The sequence below is a fragment of the Triticum dicoccoides genome, chromosome 5B (genome assembly GCF_002162155.2).
Source record: "Triticum dicoccoides isolate Atlit2015 ecotype Zavitan chromosome 5B, WEW_v2.0, whole genome shotgun sequence".
Taxonomy (NCBI): Eukaryota; Viridiplantae; Streptophyta; class Magnoliopsida; order Poales; family Poaceae; genus Triticum; species Triticum dicoccoides.
Window position 1 is genome coordinate 648,228,809 of NC_041389.1, and position 12,241 is coordinate 648,241,049.

Sequence of the window (12,241 nt, forward strand, 5' to 3'; positions counted from 1 at the left end):
CTGGTTTAGCGTCCGGAGATGTGGAACGGGACGTCCATGAGATGGGGCTGCCTTCACCTCCGCCCCACCCTTCCATGTGGCTCGCTCAGCTGCCAGCCTACCGTGATGGATGCGGTGGCGAGGACGACCGGCAGCCCCCTGGTGAGGTAATTTCTCCCATCCCCTTCCTCCCTCTAGCGGCCTGCTGCTGCTCCTCAGAAAATGGTCACCTGAATTTTGGGCGAAAATAACTCCTCTGAACCAAAGTATTTTCATGTGCTTGACTAGCGATTCAGAAAACAGTAACTGTATATATTCATGGTTAATTGATGACTACCAGAAGGTAGTTGCCTCTGATTTCTTTTACCTCCTTTGTGATGATGGTAGTTGCTTCATGCATATATCGATCATCATATTCGTCTTGGATATGATTAGTTTCCCATCTGGAATATTTTTCTTTTATCGAGTTAATGAATGTGTTCTTCAGGGTTGTCTGCCCTTGTGTCCCCAAATCATACCTGCATGCATATGCGGAACAAAGTTTACTAATTCGAGGACGACCACAATGTTTTCCTTTTGGGGGGATAATTTTCTGTGCTGATTTCGATTTGCAGATTAGATAGTTGGGTTTTTCTTGCATCTTGATATTTGTTGTGTAGGAAGCTGTGCAAGCAAGAGCTGCACTTGTGCAATTTCAAGGCATTACTCTTCTTCACCAGGTATAAATTGTGCTTGGGAATAAGAGTGCAGGCTATAGAACTATGAAGTGCAGTAGGTAGAATGCTTATTTGTACATGGGTTCATATGTTTAGAATTTGTCCTTTTACTATGTTTCTGATGTAACTGAAGAGTGAACTATCTTACTGTACATACAATATATTCTATTGCTAAGTATTGTGGTTGACATGGAGCTGTTGACTTAAACCTGTGTATCCGGGAAGCTGGTTGTAGTGTTGTACTTAGACCAAAACTGCCTTACTTCTAGCCTCCAAGCAATGCCAGTGTAGAATTAGTTCCTGCCAAATATTATTAGTTTTTTTTTTGGATTGTGATGGTTTCTTCCCTGTTCTTTCTCCTTTATGTTTCCTTTTTAAATAAATGTTCCTGCCTTCTATCAAATTATCTCACTTACTGTAGACATTGAGTTCTTGTTGAGAATGATAGGTTTTGCTGATTTGACGTCGAATTTTGCTTACTATTTCAGTATCCATGCCTTTTGTTGTAGCGTCAGTAGATCTTCTCTTCTCTCCATGTTTACTGTGAGATGATATATCTATTTCCATAACATATAGGTTTGACCAAAGGATGGATGTGTTTGCTGAAACAAAGTTGCAAAGAGATGGCATCGAGTTGAGTACAGGATTCAGAGTGATAAAGGTCTCTGATGATTTGATTGCAGTGAAGTACAAATCATCTGGTGGAGAATCATTGGTGCCATATGGGATGGTCGTTAACATCTCATCGAACTATCGGTGTTCCTTTGTTTTTGGATGCATGATCGGAGGACGAACCTGTCGTACTCGCAGCATGTGTCACTGGTGTACACGCCGGTGCCGCCAAGAAGGTGACACCCTTCTTTCTTCATTTTGGCACTTAGCTTCTTGGACGTGGGGATTTGTTGCATTAATTATAGTGATGGTTGATGATGTTTTAGTTTTCCTGTATGCTTTTTAAAATTGTGACCCGCGAGTGGTTCAGATGATGTAGTTCAGTAGATAGGTTTTGCGATTTTACAAAATCTTAGCTGTCTGCCGCTGCGTCCAACAACCATCTTCTAATCTCCTTATTTCATGCCATTGTTGGTACCTTGCAAATTTCGTATGCTCCAGGAGGAGCAGGTGGTGTACGAGGCAGCCAGGTAAATCGGCTGCATCCACCCATTGTTATGGTAGTGGTATCAATCCAATTACCTTGAGTTCGTCTTACACCTAGCTGACTTTGGTCTGATTGTTTTCAAATGGATAGTTGCAATGGAGGAGGACGAGATCCACGAGGAGGGCTTCCTAGAGATATCACAACATCTCCAAATGTTACAACAAGGAGAAGAAAAGGCAAGATGTTTAAGGCTGGTGCACCCTGTTTAAATGAAGTAAGCTATGTATGTAGGAATGAGTACTGCAGATCTGAGACACCAAAGTACCAAACACTTGATAATTCAAGCACATCATTACTACCTGAAAGATCGGCATTCAGTAGTCAGTTTAGTGGTGAAGAATTAACATGTAATTATAGTTTTTCTTGTTTGAGTACAACAAAAGTTGTTTCTTCTTTTGGGGAAAGAGGTCAAAACTGGCTCCAGATAATTAATTTGGTCCATGTTGTATAAAGAAATATTTTATCTTAGGAAGACGTATACTACACAAATGTAACGTATATTATTCCATACATGTGTATTTTCCATTTTGGTAATAAAACAATTGTTCACAGATGCTTGTCACTGTCACATTTTCTTCACATGTTTTCCATCACCACCACTATTAAGTATATGCCTACTCCCATCAAACCATCATTCTCCTTACTTTGCCTGGTTTAGTGGTTTTACAGTTTGGTGCTGAACAATATGAGAAAGCTGCTGCTGGAGGTGGTGGATTCGAGGGCGGTTTTGAAAATCCTATTGAGGATATTTTTGGTTCTCTTATGACCGTACTGGCAGAATGAATGATGTATGCCATCTATTCTGAGTTGTTAATCTTGTCTACTGCTACAGCAATGGGTAAATTTGTCGGGTTTCCCCTGTTGGTTACATTTTCATTGCTCTACTGTATGGAAAGCTGTTAAAACTAAAGAATGGCAACCTGTGGTTACTTCATACCATGGATTTGGTACAACACTGGATCTATTTTAATAATCCATCTGAATAAGCAGAACTAGACCCCATGGCAATTAAAATGTTGGTTCAGAATATATAGTGGCTTATATTATTTGTGTATAGAATAATTTTTTGTGGGCTATATAGAGCATCAGTTTAGCACATTTAACATTTGTTGTTACTAGGAATGCATACAGTTAGTTACTATTACCTTATATAGACTTGCAATGGCATCATCTCACAAAATTGCATGTGTTGTATTAAAGGCATCTAAAATAATTCTTTTCGGAGGTCAATGGCAAGAGGTGAATGATATATTGGTATTGTACAGAGTCTTCGATCCAAAGGTATAAAAATAATGCAGTGCCATAAAAATTTCTACTTATTATAGTGCAGTTTGACTATGTCAAAAAGGTGCGGGCGCACATCATTTACATTGGTCTATCATACAAAAATGCAGGGTAATGCTTGCTGGATATAGGGACTGCCGCAACCCACAGGTATTACATTTTAGATGTGGTTTTTAATATCTTTTCTTTTCTGCAATTCTTATGATGCTGGACTGATCCAACTCCATTATGTACAAATTAATTCCTTACTTGCACCCTTCATTCAGAAATCAGGTTCTAGAGTTACTGAGAAAGAGTATATGTACATCACCAACTCATTTTCAGTTGGACATTTCATTTTTCAGAATTATTGTTTGTTTAATAATGCTGCAGGTTTTCCATCGACAGATTCCAGTTGGTGTCACAAAGGATATATGCTCATTGGATTTGTTGATGTTGAAGCATCAGTGAGATCACATGAATGCGGAATCAGGGTGCTTATGAGATCACATGAATGAGGTATTACACCCGCTCCAAAAGTTTCTCAAATATACTCTAAATTTGTTGTATGTATGATGTTTCCGTTGTTCATTTCTGTTATTTTTATTTCTAATCCTAATAAGAATACAAGCAGTGCTCATATTCTTGTGTTGTATACAAAGTGCCCATATTCTTGTGCTATTATGACAAATTCTTTAGACACATAGAAGTCATATCTGGTTTACAACATATTTATCATTATGAAATTGTATTAATACTATACATCTTATCCGTCAGTTGCTCTTCCTAATCCGAAGGAACTTCTGGCCCGGAATCCAACTGAAACTAAATTTCAGAAAAAGTTTGTTGTGTATGCATGGAAATACACTATGAATCTCCAAATGTTCAGTGGTAAAATCTTGCAAGATGAAGAAGGTAGTTCTTCTTAATGGTAAAGCATGTATTGGATGATAGAGTTGATAGCATTTCAATCTCAGTGTTGCATATTACCATAAGGATTTAGTTAAGGTCAGACCTTTGCTTTAATAGTTTCTTCTAAATTGGACACAAACCCCATACCATGTCTTTGAGACGGAGTTGGTTCACACTTGTACTGCTGGAGGGCATGCGTCTCTGTGAAGCCATTTTCATGCAGGTTCACACATATTTGTCTTCCACATATAGAAAACTAACAGACGTTAGCATCAGGTTATTTGTTTTCTTTTGTAAAAGGTATGGAAGCTTTAGTCTAATTAACAAAAGGAAGCTTTACTGAGCAAGACAGAAAAATAAATAAAATTACGACATGAATTGAATCAACATTTTAAATGCCAGCCAGATCAAAAGAATTTTTTTTTTACATAATACTTGTTAGAATTATAGAAAAAAAATGAAGTCCTCCCTGTGCTGGATAGAACCTTCTCCAGTTCATGTTTAGTAGGGCACCAACTACTTTGTAGTATGCAAAAACATGATGAGGTCCATCGGCTCCTGAACCAAGCAGGGAAATAGTTCCGAAAGATAGACCGCCTTAAATAAGAGTGCATTTTTTGATTATTTCATGAAGCAGAGAGGATTTTAATAAGCCGTAAGGTACTAATTTTTTCCTATGTAGCAAAGTATAAAGATAGGGCCTCAAAATTTCAGTACTACTATCATTATCTTGGATCAGATGATGTTGGTTTTGTTATTCTACATGCCCTTTTGTAGTGCGTGAGGGACACAACTATATATGGTGCTCTTTGGATTGAGAATGTCAAAGCCGGCTATATTGATAGGCTTGTGCAGATTATTTCGAAAGAGACAGAGGTTGCTATGGTTTGTACATTCAAAAGGAAAATGTATCTGTTCAAGGCAGTGAGGTATGTCCCATGTTTACTCATACACACAACCTGTCTTGTACTTCCTGGTGGCAATACATTATTTGATATCATCTCTGTCTATTATTATTCGGGTTGATGTATTGGTTCTGTTTATCTCTATTATTAGAAAGTACTTGCAGCAGTGTCTTTCGGCTATAGCTAAGGAAGAAATATTCTGACATTTGTAGCTTCTAAATGTATTGTAGCACATTTGGATAGATTCTTCATTATCATAACAAATGTGATGATGCGGGTCTATAGACAGTTCTGAACATAAGCACTAGAAAATATGTTTGTCTGCGATGACCATATAAATAAATATGGTCTATCTCCAGTCTGAGTAATAGTGCTCAAACAAGTCAAATTCTATATTTTAGATTAGTGGTACATATTGTCGTCTTAGTGCTACCTTCAATTGGAGCATTGTATATGACGCTAAGCAACCAGTTCTGCAATCCACTTTTATTCATGCAATTATTTTTTGGAGCATTATATATTGCTTCCTGCATCTAAACTTTTAGCATATACTCCATCCGTCTCGAATTAGCTGTTGCAGAAATGGATAAAAATGTATGTATATAGAACTAAAATATGTCTAGATACATCTATTCCTGCAACAAGTAATTTCGGGCGGAGGGACTAATGTGTGAGCAAGCTGATAGACGAGGAGGCCGAGCCATCCCCAAGGGCGTCGACATCATCTTGCTCCTTGCCTTGTGGGGCGGAGGATGAGGAGGCGGGTAAGTCCACAGCGCCGTCGTCGTCGTTCTCGCCTTCGAGCGAAAGCGGGTGTTGAACGTGCTTGACCGAGGGTGTCGCGAGCAACCTGATCGTTTATGTAACCTAAGACTAGTGCCTGTTGCACCACATGCGCCCGTTGATATCTATGATCTATGATGTCAGCTGCTTTTCTTTTAGAGACGATCCATTGTCTGAATATGTTGCATTTGTAATACTTTTTCTAATAATTCCGGTCAGTTACTTGGTCATACACATTCCTGTGCTTTGAGTCTGATTTTATAATAATGCATAATACAAATAGGACAGGGACAGTGCGTGGTACTCAGAGGACTGTGGAATAAGCGCTAAGTTCATGCAATTGTGTTACGCGAACTGGAAAATGCTAATGGAAATGGATGCATACATTACTACACATAATAAGGTGAAAGGGGCGCACCCCACCTGGCACCGCCCTAGCTTCCTTTCAAGCGGCGCACCAAGGTGCGCCCCAACCACTAGTTTAAATCAAAGGTGGAGCTAGCTATTCAGATACAAAAGATAAAGATAAGAAAAATTCTATCATCACACACACACAAAAAAAAAACAAGGGTTAGGGGAAGGTATTTTCGAGAAGAGAAAGTTTAGACTCGGCCGACCATGGCGCTGCGCACTCATTAGCAATCGCTAATAGGCCACCCACTTGCCTCGAAACTTTATGTGCCACTCCAATATATTGCGTTGGAATAATGTGCCAAATTTTAAGCTCAACTAAATTCATTTGCTATGGCAACTAAATAGGAAACAATATCTAAAATTTGAAAAACAGTTTTAAAAATGTGAAAAAGTGAAAAATCCCCGTCCCTGCTTTTTCTTAGAAGAACATGCTTTACTTTATTGATCAATAGAGCGAATTACAGGAATAATAGCAGTATCATGAGGGTGTAACAGCCATACATGACGACCCTCCCCTAAATGTAAAGCATGTCGAGCTAAGCCATGAGCCTCCTTATTAGAGAGACGTCTCTCATGGGTGAAAGAACAAGACTGAAACTCCCTACTCGAGTCGATGATCTCCTGCACTATTGGAGCAATTGTACCCATAGTACCAGTTTGTATGTCCTTGACCACCAAAAGGCAATCGGAAGCTACCTTCAAATGAGTAAGTGCAAGGTCCCTGGCTAAAGCAATAGCCTCGCGGCATGCCAAAGCTTCCAATATGTTCGGATCGGTCATTGCCATGGAATACCATCGCTGCTGACCCAGCAAATGCTCCTGATTGATCCCGACAAACCGCACTTATAGCCCCAACAGGAGGTTGTTTACAAACAGCAGCATCGACATTTACCTTCTGATGACCCGCCGGTGGTGGTATCCAAACTGGCGCCCGCTCCGGGGCTGTTTTAGGCTTCGTTATTTCATGTGACTTGGAGACAACACTCAAATCTGCCAGTAATCGTGTGATAAATGAATGAGTCCTCATGGGGCTCTGGTGCTCCCCTCCGTGGATTAGCTTTCGCCGCGCACCCCATATAGCCCATAGTGTCACGGTTAGCTTCGTGAACTCGGCATGAGGCATCGATTCTTGCATACTGAAGAGCCAGGCCTTTGCATTCGGTTCTGCTATTGCTATAATATGCTCAACGAGCTCCGGGTCACCTAGCGCCCATACACACCGCGCCATTGTGCACGTGATGAGTGAATGCATCCACGAGTCCTCCTCTCCACAGATGGCACACCGCGGTGATGTGGACATATTACGATGATGAAGTACATCCGCCGTGGGTATAGAACATTGTGCAAGTCTCCACAGGAATACCTTCAGTTTTGATGGCACCGCAACCTTCCAGATATTGGACCAGCTAGATTCCTCTCTCTGCCTGTCAGCCGGGCCTGATCGCCCCTCGAGCCAAGCCTCCCGCCTTAGTTTCGTGTTGATGAGCATTCGATATGCCGAACGTACGGAGAAGGAGCCCTTGTGTTCATGAGCCCAAGCCCAAGAGTCTCTGCAGTGTCTTGTGGCTAGAGGAATATTGAGGATCACTTCCGCATCGATTGGGAGGAAAGTTGCACGAACTACGTCCTGCTTCCACCTGGCATTTGCGCTGTCAACGAGCTCGGACACAAACTGTGGCCGATGTTGGCTCAAGAAAACTATTGGTCTGAGCGACGCCTCTTTTTGAACCCAGTTATGCTGCCATATCAAAGTATCCCGACCATCACCTATGCGTTTGATAAGACCCTGCGAGAGGATCTCCTTGCCCTCCACGATTGCTCGCCAAATTTGAGATGGTTGGTTACCTAGTGAGGCATCAAGAAAGTATGTAGTTGGGAAGTAGCGCGCTTTCAGAATTTTTGCACTTAGTGATTCAGGTGTTTGTAGGATTCTCCACGCTTGCCTTGCCAGCAAAGCAAGGTTAAACAACTCAATGTCCCGAAAACCCAGTCCACCTTCATATTTCGGCCTTGTCATCTTGTCCCAGGAGACCCAATTTGTCTTCCTTTCGCCCCGTTTACTCCCCCACCAAAACTTGCGTATGATGGAGTTAATGTGAAGACAGAGGCCTCGAGGTAGCTTGAAACAAGCCATAGAGTAAACCGGGATAGATTGAGCTACAGACTTTATAAGTACTTCTTTTCCTCCAGATGACAGCACCTTTTCCATCCATCCCTTAACTTTGTTCCAAACTCTATCCTTCAAATATTTGAAGGCCCCGTTTTTACTACTCCCGACGTCCGTAGGCATGCCCAAGTACTTCTCTGATAGACTCTCATTGTGAACATTCAGGGTAGTTTTCATGCTCTCTTTAACACCCTGCGAGCAGCCCTTGCTAAAAAACACCGAAGATTTGTCCAAGTTTATTTTCTGTCCAGAAGCATTGCAGTATGATTCCAACAAAGAGGATACCTGAATAGCCCCCTCAACACTAGCCTTGACAAACAGCAGGCTGTCATCTGTGAAAAGAAGGTGGCTTACCGGCGGAGCCGTATCTGCCACTTTGATCCCATGCACTGGAGATGACTCTGTCTGGTTTTTTCAAAGGCTCGAAAGGCCCTTTGCTGCCAGCAAGAAAAGGTAAGGTGATATTGGATCCCCCTGTCGGAGTCCTCGTGAAGGTGTAAATTTCTCAAGTTTCTTTCCATTGAACATAACCGAGAACTTGACTAAACATACCATCCTCATAACTGAGTTGACCCAAGCCGGTGCAAAACCCAGTTTAGACATGATAGCACGGAGGTAGTCCCATTCCAAACGGTCATAGGCCTTCGTCATGTCAAGTTTAAGAGCACAAAACCCATTCCTCTTTGATCTATTCCTCTTCATAAAATTTAAACACTCATACGCAGAGATGATGTTATCTGTGATCAGCCTTCCCGCCACAAAGGCCGATTGCTCCTCCGATATGATCATAGGAAGAATGGACTTGAGCCTGTTTGCCATAACTTTTGATGCAATCTTGTAGAGTACATTACATAGATTTATAGGGCGGAACTGTGACAAAAGTGTGGGATTTGTTACCTTGGGGATGAGGACTAGGATATTATCATTCAACTCCTCCACTTCTTCCTCACCTCTCAAGATTTTCAGAATGATAGTAGACACTTCATCCCCACAGAGCTCCCAATGTCTCTGAAAAAAATGCGCCGGGAACCCATCAGATCCTGGAGCTTTAGTAGGGGCCATCTGGATCAGCGCCGTTTTAATTTCCTCTCTGTTGTACTCGCTCATCAGCTGTTGGTTCATCTCGTTAGTGACTTTGCGGGGAACCACGTCAATCACTTCATGCATATCCGTTGTCCCCTCTGATCTGAACAGATTTTTGTAGAAGGCCGTGACCATACACTCCATCTCTGCTGGATCTTCTACTGTAGTACCATCATGTCTTAGCAAACATTTTATCTTGTTCTTAAGGCGCCGCCTGCTGGCCTGTAGGTGAAAGAACTTGGTGTTCTTATCGCCCGCCGCCAGCCATGTTATTCGCGATCTTTGACGCCACATGACCTCCTCTCTGTGATAGAGCTCGATCAGGCGATCTTTAACTTTCTCCTCCTGACGAGTAGGTGTCGTCCTCGACGGGTCCGCATGCATGCTCTCTAGCTGAAGCTTTAGAGACCGAATCTCCTCCTTCACACTGCCAAACATAGTTCGGTCCCAACGTTTCAGATTTGTTGACAGTGTTTTAATTTTTGCACACAATTCCGCAACCGTGGTTGCTCCTGGGCCTTGCTAGTGTTGTTCAATGGTCGCCTGAAAACCCTCATGAGATTCCCACATCATCTCATATCTGAAAGGTCTAGCTTGCCGTGGCTGGTCATCTACCGGTAAAAGTTGTAACAAAATCAGTATGTGATCCGATGTGGTGGCAGACTTGTGAGACAAAACGGCTCCTGGATACATGTTGGACCACGATGGGGTAGCAAGTGCCCTATCAAGGCGCACTCGCGTGTATGTACCTCCGGCTACTCTCTTCTCAAAAGTCCAGTTGTTTCCCGAGAAGCCTAGATCAATAAGGCCACATGTGTCAACAGCATCCCTAAAACCATTCACCTGTGTCATGCACCGATGACCAACCCCGTCATGTTCATTCAGGCTCAGTACTTCATTGAAATCACCAAAGCATAACCACGGCAGATCATTATCCTCAGCTAGAGATCTCAACACGTCTCAAGTCTTGCCTCTATCACTGACTTTGGCTTCGCCGTACATCACTGTGAGCCGCCATGGTGGAGCACCAGGCATAGTAACATGAGCATCTATGTGATAAGCAGAGTAACCAAAATTTTCGATCTTTATTTCATTATTCCAAAAGATACCGAGACCACCACTCCTACCAGAGCTACTAACAGCAAATGCATTATCATAACCTAGGGTGCTTGCCAAGTTTTCCACTCTAACTCTAGGGAGTTGAGTTTCAACTATACAAAGCACCAACGGGGCAAACTGCCTCGCGAAATCGCGAAGCTCTCGAACTGTCGCGGGTTTGCCCGCCCCGCGACAGTTCCAACATGAGAGACTCATTGGACCGGCGGAGCTCCTCAGAGGAGCCCGCCACGCTGTCCATATTGCTTTTGTTTGGAGAACTACCATGCTTTTGCTTCTTTCTGTCCCTTGGGGTGACGTAAGGTGGTGGAGGAGGAGGGACAACAATGACCCCCTGCATGGATGCATCCAGCGAGCCACCCCTGATGCTCTCAGAAGCCTGCTCATCCATGTTCAGCTTGCGACTAACCGTGGTTTGGGGACGGACGGTCCCTGCATCATCGCCATTGTTCTTGAGAGGGCCCTCCGCCGTATCCTTGAGATCATCATCATCATCTCTGTCAACTTCCTCCCCTAGACCGGCGTCCTCCGATGACCGTTTCTTGGCTCCATTGTTCCTTTCGCGGCCGCCTCCATGGGCATGTCCACGGCCTCGTGTGGAGTTCCCCCTGTTCCAGCTCAGGTCACGGTTTTGGTTCTCCGGCATGGGTCTCCGAGTGGCTTTCATCCACTCGCCGTATTCAACCTCCTCGGGGCTGTGAACCCCATCGCCGCACTCCTCCATGGAGTGGCCTAGGACGCCACAGACTTCATAGAAAAAGCCTATCTTCTCATATCTTACTGGCAAGAGAATTTGCCCTTCCCCTTTGATGTTCAATGGGGCAAAACGCACCAAGGGATCAGCTCGTTTAATCTTCGCCCGGACCCTAACATAGTTGCCTTCAAAAACTCGGTTAGGGTTCATCTCCACGCTCTTCACTTGGCCTATGCGATGAGCCAGTTGGTCTATAATCATCTCCTTCCTGTAGAGCTCCGGAGTATCATGAATCTGCGCCCACACATGGACTCGGTCGAGCTGAACCAAATCTGGTTTCCCTTTGCCATCATACTCTTCAATTGAAACCATAAGTCCCCTATAGATCCAAGGACCCTGGTGCATAACTCTGTTCCAATCACCTAGGCAGAAAAGTTGGATGATGAAAAGATTGTTATCTGCCTCACGGATCTCTGGCTCGTTGGCAAGTCTCCATGCGAAAATCATTGTGTTCTTGAAGGATTCGACACTGAAGTATTTCGTCGTGTTTACCCTCTCAACAGCTAGCCACCGGGCGTCCTTCAACAGTTCTGTGATTTCCTCATCGCCAACGATCACGTCATCCAGCTCTGTCTCCTTCAGCTTCATGTTCCTCATCGCCGCTTCCAGGTCGATCGGAGTCTTCCCCTTCCTTCTACCTGAACTAGTACTCCCCCCTCCATTGGAAGAAGTCGCCCTGCCATGGCTGCAATTAAACCCTAGATCACCGCACCGCACCGAGGCCGGGTGGAAGGACAAGGCCGACCCCTTGACCCCCCTCCCTGCTGGCCTTGACCCATATGGCCAACTGGTCCAACAGGCCGCCAGGCCAGCCCACCTCTCCTTCCCTTATCCCCCACGACCGGAACCCTAACCTCTCACGACCCCCACTCCCCCCACTCGCTTCCCCCACGCCTCTCTCCCCTTCCCCTGGTCTGGATCGGGGCAGCGCCCCCCGCGTCGCCCCGTCGCCACATCGCCGCCGCCCGAGGGACCCCCTCGCTGGCCGTC

The 12,241-nt window shown here is 44.0% G+C and overlaps 1 protein-coding gene across 9 annotated transcripts; it reads left to right on the forward strand.

Annotated features, from left to right (window-relative positions):
* The first annotated feature begins 14 nt into the window (after positions 1-14).
* LOC119312315 lies at positions 15-5,875 on the forward strand. 9 transcript variants are annotated; one of them, XR_005151307.1, is made up of 8 exons: positions 15-146; positions 1,272-1,543; positions 1,809-1,837; positions 1,945-2,068; positions 2,513-3,135; positions 3,249-3,288; positions 3,511-4,958; positions 5,558-5,875. XR_005151307.1 is itself a non-coding variant. In XM_037588041.1 (4 exons), the coding sequence occupies exons 1-4, from the start codon at positions 19-21 to the stop codon at positions 1,984-1,986; spliced, it is 471 nt and encodes a 156-aa protein (XP_037443938.1). In that variant the 5' UTR covers positions 15-18; the 3' UTR covers positions 1,987-2,493. The 9 variants fall into 9 exon arrangements, 1 of the variants encoding a protein (XP_037443938.1); XR_005151305.1 differs by having other exon boundaries at positions 3,511-3,636; positions 3,895-5,875; XR_005151306.1 differs by having other exon boundaries at positions 3,511-3,636; positions 4,807-5,875.
* The last annotated feature ends 6,366 nt before the right edge of the window (positions 5,876-12,241 follow it).